The sequence below is a fragment of the Hemibagrus wyckioides genome, linkage group LG11 (genome assembly GCF_019097595.1).
Source record: "Hemibagrus wyckioides isolate EC202008001 linkage group LG11, SWU_Hwy_1.0, whole genome shotgun sequence".
Taxonomy (NCBI): Eukaryota; Metazoa; Chordata; class Actinopteri; order Siluriformes; family Bagridae; genus Hemibagrus; species Hemibagrus wyckioides.
In genome coordinates this window covers 1,816,344-1,830,851 of record NC_080720.1, presented here as the reverse complement: position 1 = coordinate 1,830,851, position 14,508 = coordinate 1,816,344, and the positions used below count along the sequence as shown (strand labels likewise).

General features: G+C 49.6%; 1 protein-coding gene and 1 pseudogene across 2 annotated transcripts in view; one reads left to right on the top strand and one right to left on the bottom strand.

Annotated features, from left to right (window-relative positions):
* LOC131362009 (gamma-aminobutyric acid receptor subunit alpha-5-like) overlaps positions 1–481 on the bottom strand; it is a 24,889-nt pseudogene extending 24,408 nt beyond the window's left edge.
* A 129-nt stretch (positions 482–610) lies between these two features.
* gabrb3 (gamma-aminobutyric acid type A receptor subunit beta3) overlaps positions 611–14,508 on the top strand; it is an 85,966-nt gene continuing 72,068 nt past the window's right edge. The window contains exons 1-3 of one of the 2 annotated variants that reach the window (XM_058403720.1): positions 611–1,257; positions 1,505–1,596; positions 3,721–3,788. In XM_058403720.1, coding sequence (XP_058259703.1) covers positions 1,169–1,257; positions 1,505–1,596; positions 3,721–3,788 — 249 coding nt within the window. In that variant the 5' untranslated portion in view covers positions 611–1,168. The remainder of the gene's footprint in view (positions 1,258–1,504; positions 1,597–3,720; positions 3,789–14,508) is intronic. The other variant, XM_058403719.1, reaches the window with a different exon arrangement.

The window sequence follows — 14,508 nt, the reverse complement described above, 5'->3', positions numbered from 1 at the left end:
ACTAATCAACACCTTCAGCACCTTATTATTATTATTGTTATTCTTCTTCATCTTATTATTATTATTATTATTATTATTATTATTATTATTATTGAAATGAGTTCTCAGTCTCATGACAAGCTGTGTTTATTATAGTTTTTGTCTTGTTTATAGCTGCTATAACAGAAGTGTAAACAGGAACTCACCTTCCACAACCTTTAAAGTAAATATAAAGGGATAAAAATTATACGTGTTAAATAGGTGAGAGGAATAAAACACTTCCACTTCAAGTCATCACCCCGCCCAGTCACTGATTATTTTCCTTTAACAGCACAACATATCCTGTTTCTTTGGTGCTCCATTTTCTCGTTAGTGTGATCGTGTCAGTGTTTATTAAATGAAGTCACGCCATGAAACGTGTAACGACGTCCACACAAAAAACCCCACGTATGCACGTGCACAGACTAAAGCGCTTCCTGTTTAAAAATAATAATCATCATGCGACTGTAGCTGCCAAGGGAGAACTGCACAAAAAAATGCAAGACGGCAAAAAACAGAAGCGTTGCATCTCCATGCGAGGAGTCACGTGACTCCTCCGTCTTTCTGTCATGACAGTAAGACAACATGCTGCTCACCACATTTCACATCACGTCGCTAACGAGCAGCATCCGAACCCAACGCTGAACAATTTCGAAACAATTACAGCCCAAAGCCCGGATTTTAATTAACGTTACAGTGTTGTTGTTGTTGTTTTTTCCTCCTCTTTGGAGCGGCGTGAAGAGCGCATCTGATCCGCTGAGATGTGTGATGTGATGTGTGATGTGATCTGAACTCATCCATCTGCGCGCATTTTCTCCACAAGTTGTTTTTTTTTTCAAAGGAGGAGGCATATACGTCAAGAAAGAGAAGGATGGAGATGGAGATCTGGCTGGATCCCAAACACCGATAGCGTCGGTGGAGATTAATACTTATTATTATTTATAATAAAAATAATGCGTAAAAAATGCCTGAGAGCTGTTTCCGCGCGCGCACCCAAATAACGCCACGTACAGAAGCCGGAACTTTCCTCTCACCCCCCTGAAAGCAGAGACAGAGCTGTCCACAAAGGCGACTTCTCCAGCTTTTAGACAGCATCTGATGGAGCACGGAGACCTGTAAAACACTCAGACTCGGCTCCGAGAGGACAGGGATGTTTGGGATGTTTGGGATCGGGAAGAGAAAGCTCTTCGGGATCGTTTCCGTGCCGCTCCTGGTGGCACTGATGTGCTGCGCGCAGAGGTGAGTGAGAGAGAGCTCGTGAACTTCGTGCGTATTGACGCTGCGTTCAGGCGAAAAAGAAAATAAGAAACGCCTATAAACCGGACATTTCCTTGTATTTCTACATATTGGGGCATTGTAACGGAAATGTGGATGTAACGTACCTTTGAATAAAAAGGTTTCAGCGACATATTTTTGTTTAGAATTAAATATTACACCTATATTAGGTTAAAGATGCTTTACTGTTTTGTTTTTATTTTTTTTCCAGCGCCAATGAACCAGGAAACATGTCTTTCGTGAAAGAAACAGTGGACAAGCTGCTGAAGGGCTATGACATCCGACTGCGTCCTGACTTTGGAGGTAAATTGGACTTTTGCTCAGTTTTACACTTTAATCCACACAGAACGGGAAAAGGGTGTTAACTCGAACCGTTATTTATCTTCTGCACCTTTTATATGTTTATATACCTTTAAGGTACACTTTTTTTAGAATAAAGCTTAATTCATCCTACTAGGGAAAGGTACCTTACACTTTCCCAGGACATCATTTAATAAACACTTAAATTCCATATATAAACTCTGTGGGCTTGATGAACTAACACTTAAAAACGTATATAATATGTGATGAAATATTCAGCACCTTCAGCACACTGATTCAGGATGTAAGTCCTGAATGACGTCATGAGCAACATGAAAACCTGCTCTGTGATTCACTTTCCGTCTGTTCGCTCGGATGATGTCATTACTCAAGTTACAAACCCCGCCTCTAATCCTATATCTATAACCGTATACTTTAAAATTTATAAACTAAGCACTTCTGCAGCTTTACAGTAATCTGTGGCATTGTTTGTGCACAGCTTCAGAAACATCCACATGGTGCAATACAGGTGGAACCAGTGGGGGCGCTATAGAATCCCCGGACTGTACATCAGCACGGGAACCAGAGCCAGCATCCTGTTCGTTTTCTTGTCAGGATTGATATATAATAACGTGACATTCCATCTGTGCATCTGCTCATGAACTTTAATCCAAAGAACCATTAAGGTGGCCAAGCACTGGAACATGTACTCCTACTATTAGACCGTTAGGTTCCTCGTGGGTTCTTTCCCTAATTTAAGATGCTTAGCTGCTTCAGACACTCTTAAAAATAAAAATAAAAGTATCAGGATGAACCAAAGTGATGCCATGGAAGAACCATTTTTGGTTCCCTTAAAGAAACTTCCAGTAAGTGGTTCTATCAAGAACCAAATTTTGCTTAAAGAACATTTTTATAGTCTAAAGAACTTTTGTGCAATGAAAAAAAAACAATCCATGGATGTTAAAGGTGCTTCTTAGAATCATACACCCTGACAAAGAACCATTGGAGAACTATTATTTTTAAGAGTAAATGGTCTTATGGTTAGGGTCCAATATAGAACCTTTATGGATTTAACCCTAGAAGCCTGTAGGTTCCTCACATGTTTTTCAGATAATTTGTTCTTCTTAAAATTGCTTGAATCCTAAAGAAAGAAACATGTTATTGTAGTTAAAGTTAAGTTAAACCTGAAAAATGTACAGTTTCTGTCTATAGTCCATACACCTGCTATGCATTCTCAGGTTCTTCAAGGGTTCTTTAGCTAGTTTAAGATACTTAGCTGCTTCAAATGGTTCCACTCTTAGAAAAGAGATTTTTGACTTTATTGGAGTTCAATATGGAACCTTAAATAAACTTTAGGATGTATACTTCTGCTATACACTTGTAGGTTCCTCACAGGTTCTTCAGATAGTTTGTTCTTCTTAAAAGAACTTGCTTGAATCCTCACGAAAGAAACATTTAGGATTTAGCTAGTTTGGGATGCTTAGGATGCTTCAAATGGTTTTACTCTTAAAAGGCAAACACGTTTTGGGATTAACCATAGAATCTTACTCTTAAGCTGAAGAGTTCTATTTAGAACCTCTACAGATTTAACCACAGAACCTTTAGGGGTCCATATTGTATACTCCTGTTATCTATTCACAAGCTTCCCCACAAGATCTTTAAGTCGTTAAGTTCTATTGAAGTTCTATTTCAACATAGAACCAAAGAACCATTCTATGGCCAAGCACTAGAATGGATACTCCTGCTGTACACTCATAGGTTCCCCACAGGTTCTCCAGATAGATTGAAGTTCTTGTCTAATTGTAATGGTCCAACATAGAACTATTATAATGTAGAACCTTTAACCAAACATCCTTTAGGGGGCCAAGCACCGGAGTTTACACTCTGCTCTCCATTCTTATGTTTCTTGGAGAGTTTGTGGTTCTTGTTAAATGGTTCTCTTTGGTTTCCTCCTATTTTGTTATAGCATTTAACGCAGAACCCGGACAGTTAGGGGTCCAGGCACTGTAGCTTTAGTATGAAAGTATGATATTTTTTTAAAAATAATTAGTAGAATCTTGTGTTTATTAATTTTTTTGTGTTTGTGTTTGTGTGTGTGTGTGTGTGTTTTTGTGCATGTGTGTGAAGGTGCGCCAGTGTCAGTTGGGATGACCATCGATGTGGCCAGTATAGACATGGTGTCTGAAGTCAACATGGTGAGTGCACACACAATTTCTTCCACTTCCTGTGTGTTCACTGTAATCCTCTTACACTATTAAAGCATTTTAAGGAAAAAAGGAAAGTAAAAGGACGACTAAATTCAGTCAAAAAAATATTTTTTAACAAATAATGCAAGAAAAACAAACAAAAATAAAGCTTTCTTAAAAGATAAATATTCGCTGATAAATATCTGATTAGCATGTTCTCATTTGCATGCACATTATTATTCGCTTTTCATTCCTCAACTGCGGTTTTTATTTTAGTCTAGCACATTGCATTGTGGGACGCAGTGCATCATGAAGACAGCGTGATCCTCATGCACATTTGCCTGGGGTTGTATGCCGCCCTCGTGGTATTTTTGGTGTTGGTGTTAATATTCATGTTTCCTCTCCACACGCTCCATGCTGCTTGTGGGTGGGGCTTAGTGTGATGAATGTGCATCCTGTGACGTTGGGATTGTCAGCGTGTTATAGTGCATATGATAGCGTGAGTGGTGAAATCACTTCAGAGCTCTCGGCTCGGTCCGGCTCGGCTCCACAGGTGCATTAGACAAGGTTTATTATAGTATTAGATCCATTTAGAGCCTTTGTAGTGCACTATGTCCATCAGGGAGACTGTGGAAGATGGTGACTGCCCACTCTGACTCTGTGGAAGTGTAACACTGTACATAGAGTAATAATAATAATAAAAATAATAATGATAGCATGCTTCATCGTTTCTATAGCAACAGCTCATTCACAGGAACTGATACGGTGGACGCTCCGTATAAAGACATGTAACGTTGTTGCTATGGTGATGTTTCCTGTAATGTATTTATGTGATGCTGATGGAAGGAGTCTCCAGTTTCAGTCAGATTAACTGAGCTAAAGAATTTTTTTATGCCTCATAGCATTATTTTTATCAGTTTATTTATTAGCGTTTATCAGTTACGCGAGAGGAAAAAGAGACATGGGTGAGAGGGAAGGAATGTTTATATCTGCTAGGTCGTTATAAACGGATAAAATCGTATGATGTTTAATTCTTTAATAGGTTAAAAATTTTCATATCTGGTTGTGAAATTGCAGTAGAGGAAGAGGAATAAAAGACTATATAGGAAAGTAATCGATGATGTTTGAGAAAGGGTCAAGCGCGTGAGTCACGTGACATTTTTATGAGCTGTAGAGAAGACGCTTTGATTTTTTTGGATTCTAATTGACTAGCAAACCCAAGCCTAGGGATGAAGAAATAAATAAATTAATTAATTAATTAATAAATACGTGTCTGACGTAAGGATTAAAGTCTATATTCGGCCTTTATTAGGGTGTGTTTTAGTCTCTGACTGAATTCTGACGCTCGTCAGACTCTTTACTGGAGTAAATCGTCTTTGTCTGACAGGAAGTGATGACTGGACGCTGCTCTCTGCGCCTTCTGAGTCAGCAGAATTGAGGGCCAGTGTATCGATTGAGCCGAGGATGAAGAACAGCATTTATACTCTCCATTAAAGTGCAGACAGAGACGAGGCTCGTTCCTCTCATGGCATAATTGAATCTGTGTTATACACCCAGTGTTATATAAGGTATAGGTCCGGTTTGTGTGGTTATATAACAACAGAATAAAGGAGTGTGTCGGTGTGGAGGAGTGTGTCGGTGTGGAGGAGTGTGTCTGTGTAGTGGAGTGTGTCGGTGTGGAGGAGTGTGTCGGTGTAGTGGAGTGTGTCGGTGTGAAGGAGTGTTTTGGTGTAGTGGAGTGTGTCGGTGTGGAGGAGTGTTTTGGTGTAGTGGAGTGTGTCTGTGTGGAGGAGTGTGTCGGTGTAGAGGAGTGTGTCTGTGTAGAGGAGTGTGTCTGTGTGGAGGAGTGTTTTGGTGTAGAGGAGTGTGTCTGTGTAGAGGAGTGTGTCTGTGTGGAGGAGTGTGTCTGTGTGGAGGAGTGTTTTGGTGTAGAGGAGTGTGTCTGTGTGGAGGAGTGTTTTGGTGTAGAGGAGTGTGTCTGTGTAGAGGAGTGTGTCTGTGTGGAGGAGTGTGTCGGTGTGGAGGAGTGTTTTGGTGTAGAGGAGTGTGTCTGTGTGGAGGAGTGTTTTGGTGTAGAGGAGTGTGTCTGAGTAGAGGAGTGTGTCTGTGTGGAGGAGTGTGTCGGTGTAGAGGAGTGTGTCTGTGTAGAGGAGTGTGTCGGTGTGAAGGAGTGTGTCGGTGTGGAGGAGTGTGTCGGTGTAGAGGAGTGTGTCTGTGTAGAGGAGTGTGTCTGTGTAGTGGAGTGTGTCGGTGTGGAGGAGTGTGTCGGTGTAGAGGAGTGTGTCTGTGTAGAGGAGTGTGTCGGTGTGGAGGAGTGTGTCGGTGTGGAGGAGTGTGTCGGTGTAGAGGAGTGTGTCTGTGTGGAGGAGTGTGTCGGTGTGGAGGAGTGTGTCGGTGTGGAGGAGTGTGTCGGTGTGGAGGAGTGTGTCGGTGTTGAGGAGTGTGTCTGTGTAGAGGAGTGTGTCTGTGTAGAGGAGTGTGTCTGTGTAGAGGAGTGTTTTGGTGTGGAGGAGTGTGTCGGTGTGGAGGAGTGTGTCGGTGTGGAGGAGTGTGTCGGTGTGGAGGAGTGTGTCTGTGTGGAGGAGTGTGTCGGTGTGGAGGAGTGTGTCGGTGTGGAGGAGTGTGTCGGTGTGGAGGAGTGTGTCGGTGTTGAGGAGTGTGTCTGTGTAGAGGAGTGTGTCTGTGTAGAGGAGTGTGTCTGTGTAGAGGAGTGTTTTGGTGTGGAGGAGTGTGTCGGTGTGGAGGAGTGTGGAGGAGTGTGTCGGTGTAGAGGAGTGTGTCGGTGTAGAGGAGTGTGTCGGTGTGGAGGAGTGTGTCGGTGTAGAGGAGTGTGTCTGTGTAGAGGAGTGTGTCTGTGTAGAGGAGTGTGTCGGTGTGGAGGAGTGTGGAGGAGTGTGTCGGTGTGGAGGAGTGTGGAGGAGTGTGTCGGTGTGGAGGAGTGTGGAGGAGTGTGTCGGTGTGGAGGAGTGTGTCGGTGTGGAGGAGTGTGTCAGTGTGGAGGAGTGTGGAGGAGTGTGTCGGTGTGGAGGAGTGTGGAGGAGTGTGTCGGTGTGGAGGAGTGTGTCGGTGTGGAGGAGTGGAGGAGTTTGTCAGTGTGGAGGAGTGTGGAGGAGTGTGTCGGTGTGGAGGAGTGTGGAGGAGTGTGTCAGTGTGGAGGAGTGTGGAGGAGTGTGTCGGTGTGGAGGAGTGTGGAGGAGTGTGTCGGTGTGGAGGAGTGTGGAGGAGTGTGTCGGTGCGGAGGAGTGTGGAGGAGTGTGGAGGAGTGTGTCGGTGTGGAGGAGTGTGTCGGTGTGGAGGAGTGTGGAGGAGTGTGGAGGAGTGTGTCGGTGTGGAGGAGTGTGTCGGTGTGGAGGAGTGTGGAGGAGTGTGTCGGTGTGGAGGAGTGTGGAGGAGTGTGTCGGTGCGGAGGAGTGTGGAGGAGTGTGTCGGTGTGGAGGAGTGTGGAGGATTGTGTCGGTGTGGAGGAGTGTGGAGGAGTGTGTCGGTGTGGAGGAGTGTGGAGGAGTGTGGAGGAGTGTATCGATGTAGAGGAGTGTGTCGGTGTAGAGGAGTGTGTCTGTGTAGAGGAGTGTGTCGGTGTAGAGGAGTGTGTCTGTGTGGAGGAGTGTGTCGGTGTGGAGGAGTGTTTTGGTGTAGAGGAGAGTGTCTGTGTAGAGGAGTGTGTCGGTGTGGAGGAGTGTGTCGGTGTAGAGGAGTGTTTTGGTGTAGAGGAGTGTGTCGGTGTGGAGGAGTGTGGAGGAGTGTGTCTGTGTGGAGGAGTGTGTCTGTGTGGAGGAGTGTGTCGGTGTGGAGGAGTGTGTCGGTGTAGAGGAGTGTTTTGGTGTAGAGGAGTGTGTCGGTGTGGAGGAGTGTGGAGGAGTGTGTCTGTGTGGAGGAGTGTGTCGGTGTAGTGGAGTGTGTCGGTGTAGAGGAGTGTGTCTGTGTAGTGGAGTGTGTCGGTGTAGAGGAGTGTGTCTGTGTAGTGGAGTGTGTCTGTGTGGAGGAGTGTGTCTGTGTGGAGGAGTGTGTCTGTGTAGTGGAGTGTGTCGGTGTGGAGGAGTGTGTCGGTGTAGAGGAGTGTTTTGGTGTAGAGGAGTGTGTCGGTGTGGAGGAGTGTGTCGGTGTAGAGGAGTGTTTTGGTGTAGAGGAGTGTGTCGGTGTGGAGGAGTGTGGAGGAGTGTGTCTGTGTGGAGGAGTGTGTCGGTGTAGTGGAGTGTGTCTGTGTGGAGGAGTGTGTCTGTGTGGAGGAGTGTGTCGGTGTAGTGGAGTGTGTCGGTGTAGAGGAGTGTGTCTGTGTAGTGGAGTGTGTCTGTGTGGAGGAGTGTGTCTGTGTAGTGGAGTGTGTCGGTGTAGAGGAGTGTGTCTGTGTAGTGGAGTGTGTCTGTGTAGTGGAGTGTGTCTGTGTGGAGGAGTGTGTCTGTGTAGTGGAGTGTGTCGGTGTAGAGGAGTGTGTCTGTGTAGTGGAGTGTGTCTGTGTGGAGGAGTGTGTCTGTGTGGAGGAGTGTGTCTGTGTAGTGGAGTGTGTCTGTGTAGTGGAGTGTGTCTGTGTGGAGGAGTGTGTCTGTGTAGTGGAGTGTGTCGGTGTAGAGGAGTGTGTCTGTGTAGTGGAGTGTGTCTGTGTGGAGGAGTGTGTCTGTGTGGAGGAGTGTGTCGGTGTAGAGGAGTGTTTTGGTGTAGAGGAGTGTGTCGGTGTGGAGGAGTGTGTCTGTGTGGAGGAGTGTGTCGGTGTAGAGGAGTGTTTTGGTGTAGAGGAGTGTGTCGGTGTGGAGGAGTGTGGAGGAGTGTGTCTGTGTGGAGGAGTGTGTCGGTGTAGTGGAGTGTGTCGGTGTAGAGGAGTGTGTCTGTGTAGTGGAGTGTGTCGGTGTAGAGGAGTGTGTCTGTGTAGTGGAGTGTGTCTGTGTGGAGGAGTGTGTCTGTGTAGTGGAGTGTGTCGGTGTAGAGGAGTGTGTCTGTGTAGTGGAGTGTGTCTGTGTGGAGGAGTGTGTCTGTGTAGAGGACTGTGTCTGTGTAGAGGAGTGTGTCTGTGTAGAGGAGTGTGTCGGTGTAGAGGAGTGTGTCTGTGTAGTGGAGTGTGTCGGTGTAGAGGAGTGTGTCTGTGTAGTGGAGTGTGTCTGTGTGGAGGAGTGTGTCTGTGTGGAGGAGTGTGTCTGTGTAGTGGAGTGTGTCTGTGTGGAGGAGTGTGTCTGTGTGGAGGAGTGTGTCTGTGTGGAGGACTGTGTCTGTGTAGAGGAGTGTGTCTGTGTAGAGGAGTGTGTCGGTGTAGAGGAGTGTGTCTGTGTAGTGGAGTGTGTCTGTGTAGTGGAGTGTGTCTGTGTGGAGGAGTGTGTCTGTGTGGAGGACTGTGTCTGTGTAGAGGAGTGTGTCTGTGTAGAGGAGTGTGTCTGTGTAGAGGAGTGTGTCGGTGTAGAGGAGTGTGTCTGTGTGGAGGAGTGTGTCGGTGTGGAGGAGTGTGTCGGTGTAGTGGAGTGTGTCGGTGTGGAGGAGTGTGTCGGTGTAGAGGAGTGTGTCTGTGTAGTGGAGTGTGTCGGTGTGGAGGAGTGTGTCGGTGTGTAGGAGTGTGTCGGTGTAGAGGAGTGTGTCTGTGTAGTGGAGTGTGTCGGTGTGGAGGAGTGTGTCGGTGTGGAGGAGTGTGTCGGTGTGGAGGAGTGTGTCTGTGTGGAGGAGTGTGTCGGTGTGGAGGAGTGTGTCTGTGTAGTGGAGTGTGTCGGTGTGGAGGAGTGTGTCTGTGTAGAGGAGTGTGTCTGTGTAGAGGAGTGTGTCTGTGTAGAGGAGTGTGTCTGTGTGGAGGAGTGTGTCTGTGTAGTGGAGTGTGTCTGTGTGGAGGAGTGTGTCTGTGTAGTGGAGTGTGTCTGTGTGGAGGAGTGTGTCTGTGTAGTGGAGTGTGTCTGTGTGGAGGAGTGTGTCTGTGTAGTGGAGTGTGTCGGTGTAGAGGAGTGTGTCTGTGTAGAGGAGTGTGTCGGTGTAGAGGAGTGTGTCTGTGTAGAGGAGTGTGTCTGTGTAGTGGAGTGTGTCGGTGTAGAGGAGTGTGTCGGTGTAGAGGAGTGTGTCGGTGTGGAGGAGTGTGTCTGTGTAGAGGAGTGTTTTGGTGTAGAGGGGTGTGTCTGTGTGGAGGAGTGTGTCGGTGTGGAGGAGTGTGTCTGTGTAGTGGAGTGTGTCGGTGTGGAGGAGTGTGTCTGTGTAGAGGAGTGTTTTGGTGTAGAGGGGTGTGTCTGTGTGGAGGAGTGTGTCGGTGTGGAGGAGTGTGTCGGTGTAGTGGAGTGTGTCGTTGTGGAGGAGTGTTTTGGTGTAGAGGAGTGTTTTGGTGTAGAGGAGTGTGTCTGTGTAGAGGAGTGGGTCTGTGTAGAGGAGTGTTTTGGTGTAGAGGAGTGTGTCTGTGTAGAGGAGTGTTTTGGTGTAAAGGAGTGTGTCTGTGTAGAGGAGTGTGTCTGTGTAGTGGAGTGTGTCTGTGTAGAGGAGTGTGTCTGTGTAGAAGAGTGTGTCGGTGTGGAGGAGTGTGTCGGTGTGGAGGAGTGTGTCTGTGTGGATGAGTGTGTCGGTGTAGAGGAGTGTGTCTGTGTAGAGGAGTGTGTCTGTGTGGAGGAGTGTGTCTGTGTAGTGGAGTGTGTCAGTGTAGAGGAGTGTGTCTGTGTAGAGGAGTGTGTCTGTGTAGAGGAGTGTGTCTGTGTAGTGGAGTGTGTCTGTGTAGAGGAGTGTGTCGGTGTAGAGGAGTGTGTCTGTGTAGAGGAGTGTGTCTGTGTAGAGGAGTGTGTCGGTGTAGAGGAGTGTGTCTGTGTAGAGGAGTGTGTCTGTGTAGAGGAGTGTGTCTGTGTAGAGGAGTGTGTCGGTGTGGAGGAGTGTGTCGGTGTAGAGGAGTGTGTCTGTGTAGAGGAGTGTTTTGGTGTAGAGGAGTGTGTCTGTGTAGAGGAGTGTGTCGGTGTAGAGGAGTGTGTCGGTGTAGAGGAGTGTGTCGGTGTGGAGGAGTGTGTCTGTGTGGAGGAGTGTGTCTGTGTAGTGGAGTGTGTCAGTGTAGAGGAGTGTGTCTGTGTAGAGGAGTGTGTCTGTGTAGAGGAGTGTGTCTGTGTGGAGGAGTGTGTCTGTGTGGAGGAGTGTGTCTGTGTAGTGGAGTGTGTCAGTGTAGAGGAGTGTGTCTGTGTAGAGGAGTGTGTCTGTGTAGAGGAGTGTGTCTGTGTAGTGGAGTGTGTCTGTGTAGAGGAGTGTGTCGGTGTAGAGGAGTGTGTCTGTGTAGAGGAGTGTGTCTGTGTAGAGGAGTGTGTCGGTGTAGAGGAGTGTGTCTGTGTAGAGGAGTGTGTCTGTGTAGAGGAGTGTGTCTGTGTAGAGGAGTGTGTCGGTGTGGAGGAGTGTGTCGGTGTAGAGGAGTGTGTCTGTGTAGAGGAGTGTTTTGGTGTAGAGGAGTGTGTCTGTGTAGAGGAGTGTGTCGGTGTAGAGGAGTGTGTCGGTGTAGAGGAGTGTGTCGGTGTGGAGGAGTGTGTCTGTGTGGAGGAGTGTGTCGGTGTAGAGGAGTGTGTCGGTGTAGAGGAGTGTGTCGGTGTAGAGGAGTGTGTCGGTGTGGAGGAGTGTGTCTGTGTGGAGGAGTGTGTCGGTGTAGAGGAGTGTGTCGGTGTGGAGGAGTGTGTCGGTGTGGAGGCGTGTGTCTGTGTAGAGGAGTGTGTCGGTGTAGAGGAGTGTGTCGGTGTAGAGGAGTGTGTCTGTGTGGAGGAGTGTGTCGGTGTAGAGGAGTGTGTCGGTGTAGTGGAGTGTGTCTGTGTAGTGGAGTGTGTCTGTGTGGAGGAGTGTGTCTGTGTAGTGCAGTGTGTCTGTGTGGAGGAGTGTGTCTGTGTGGAGGAGTGTGTCTGTGTAGAGGACTGTGTCTGTGTAGAGGAGTGTGTCTGTGTAGAGGAGTGTGTCTGTGTAGGTGTCTGTGTAGTGGAGTGTGTCGGTGTAGAGGAGTGTGTCGGTGTAGAGGAGTGTGTCTGTGTGGAGGAGTGTGTCGGTGTGGAGGAGTGTGTCGGTGTAGTGGAGTGTGTCGGTGTAGTGGAGTGTGTCGGTGTAGAGGAGTGTGTCGGTGTAGAGGAGTGTGTCTGTGTGGAGGAGTGTGTCGGTGTGGAGGAGTGTGTCGGTGTAGTGGAGTGTGTCGGTGTGGAGGAGTGTGTCGGTGTGGAGGCGTGTGTCTGTGTAGAGGAGTGTGTCGGTGTAGAGGAGTGTGTCGGTGTAGAGGAGTGTGTCTGTGTGGAGGAGTGTGTCGGTGTAGAGGAGTGTGTCGGTGTAGTGGAGTGTGTCTGTGTAGTGGAGTGTGTCTGTGTGGAGGAGTGTGTCTGTGTAGTGCAGTGTGTCTGTGTGGAGGAGTGTGTCTGTGTGGAGGAGTGTGTCTGTGTAGAGGACTGTGTCTGTGTAGAGGAGTGTGTCTGTGTAGAGGAGTGTGTCTGTGTAGTGGAGTGTGTCGGTGTAGAGGAGTGTGTCGGTGTAGAGGAGTGTGTCTGTGTGGAGGAGTGTGTCGGTGTGGAGGAGTGTGTCGGTGTAGTGGAGTGTGTCAGTGTAGTGGAGTGTGTCGGTGTAGAGGAGTGTGTCGGTGTAGAGGAGTGTGTCTGTGTGGAGGAGTGTGTCGGTGTGGAGGAGTGTGTCGGTGTAGTGGAGTGTGTCGGTGTAGAGGAGTGTGTCTGTGTAGTGGAGTGTGTCGGTGTGGAGGAGTGTGTCGGTGTGTAGGAGTGTGTCGGTGTAGAGGAGGGTGTCTGTGTAGTGGAGTGTGTCTGTGTGGAGGAGTGTGTCGGTGTGGAGGAGTGTGTCTGTGTGGAGGAGTGTGTCTGTGTGGAGGTGTGTGTCGGTGTGGAGGAGTGTGTCGGTGTGGAGGAGTGTGTCTGTGTGGAGGAGTGTGTCGGTGTGGAGGAGTGTGTCGGTGTGGAGGAGTGTGTCGGTGTGGAGGAGTGTGTCGGTGTAGAGGAGTGTGTCGGTGTGGAGGAGTGTGTCGGTGTGGAGGAGTGTGTCTGTGTAGAGGAGTGTGTCGGTGTGGAGGAGTGTGTCGGTGTGGAGGAGTGTGTCGGTGTGGAGGAGTGTGTCGGTGTGGAGGAGTGTGGAGGAGTGTGTCGGTGTGGAGGGGTGTTGAGGGGTCTGTCCGTGTGGAGGAGTGTGGAGGAGTGTGGAGGAGTGTGTCGGAGTGTGTCGGTGTGGAGGAGTGTGGAGGAGTGTGTCGGTGTGGAGGAGTGTGGAGGAGTGTGTCGGTGTGGAGGAGTGTGTCGGTGTGGAGGAGTGTGGAGGAGTGTGTCGGTGTGGAGGAGTGGGGAGGAGTGTGTCGGTGTGGAGGAGTGTGGAGGAGTGTGTCGGTGTGGAGGAGTGTGTCGGTGTGGAGGAGTGTGTCGGTGTGGAGGAGTGTGGAGGAGTGTGTCGGTGTGGAGGAGTGTGGAGGAGTGTGTCGGTGTGGAGGAGTGTGTCGGTGTGGAGGGGTGTGGAGGGGTCTGTCGGTGTGGAGGAGTGTGGAGGAGTGTGTCGGAGTGTGTCGGAGTGTGTCGGTGTGGAGGAGTGTGGAGGAGTGTGGAGGAGTGTGTCAGTGTGTAGGAGTGTGTCGGTGTAGAGGAGTGTGTCTGTGTAGTGGAGTGTGTCTGTGTGGAGGAGTGTGTCGGTGTGGAGGAGTGTGTCTGTGTGGAGGAGTGTGTCTGTGTGGAGGTGTGTGTCGGTGTGGAGGAGTGTGTCGGTGTGGAGGAGTGTGTCTGTGTGGAGGAGTGTGTCGGTGTGGAGGAGTGTGTCGGTGTGGAGGAGTGTGTCGGTGTGGAGGAGTGTGTCGGTGTGGAGGAGTGTGTCGGTGTAGAGGAGTGTGTCGGTGTGGAGGAGTGTGTCGGTGTGGAGGAGTGTGTCTGTGTAGAGGAGTGTGTCTGTGTGGAGGAGTGTGTCGGTGTGGAGGAGTGTGTCGGTGTGGAGGAGTGTGTCGGTGTGGAGGAGTGTGGAGGAGTGTGTCGGTGTGGAGGAGTGTGGAGGAGTGTGTCGGTGTGGAGGAGTGTGTCGGTGTGGAGGGGTGGGGAGGGGCCTGTCCGTGTGGAGGAGTGTGGAGGAGTGTGTCGGAGTGTGTCGGAGTGTGTCGGTGTGGAGGGGTGTGGAGGAGTGTGGAGGAGTGTGTCGGTGTGGAGGAGTGTGGAGGAGTGTGTCGGTGTGGAGGAGTGTGTCGGTGTGGAGGAGTGTGGAGGAGTTTGTCGGTGTGGAGGAGTGGGGAGGAGTGTGTCGGTGTGGAGGAGTGTGGAGGAGTGTGTCGGTGTGGAGGAGTGTGTCGGTGTGGAGGAGTGTGGAGGAGTGTGTCGGTGTGGAGGAGTGTGTCGGTGTGGAGGAGTGTGGAGGAGTGTGTCGGTGTGGAGGAGTGGGGAGGAGTGTGTCGGTGTGGAGGAGTGTGGAGGAGTGTGTCGGTGTGGAGGAGTGTGTCGGTGTGGAGGAGTGTGTCGGTGTGGAGGAGTGTGGAGGAGTGTGGAGGAGTGTGTCGGTGTGGAGGAGTGTGTCGGTGTGGAGGGGTGTGGAGGGGTCTGTCGGTGTGGAGGAGTGTGGAGGAGTGTGTCGGAGTGTGTCGGAGTGTGTCGGTGTGGAGGAGTGTGGAGGAGTGTGGAGGAGTGTGTCGGTGTGGAGGAGTGTGGAGGAGTGTGTCGGTGTGGAGGAGTGTGTCGGTGTGGAGGAGTGTGGAGGAGTGTGTCGGTGTGGAGGAGTGGGGAGGAGTGTGTCGGTGTGGAGGGGTGTGGAGGAGTGTGTCGGTGTGGAGGAGTGTGGAGGAGTGTGTCGGTGTGGAGGAGTGTGTCGGTGTGGA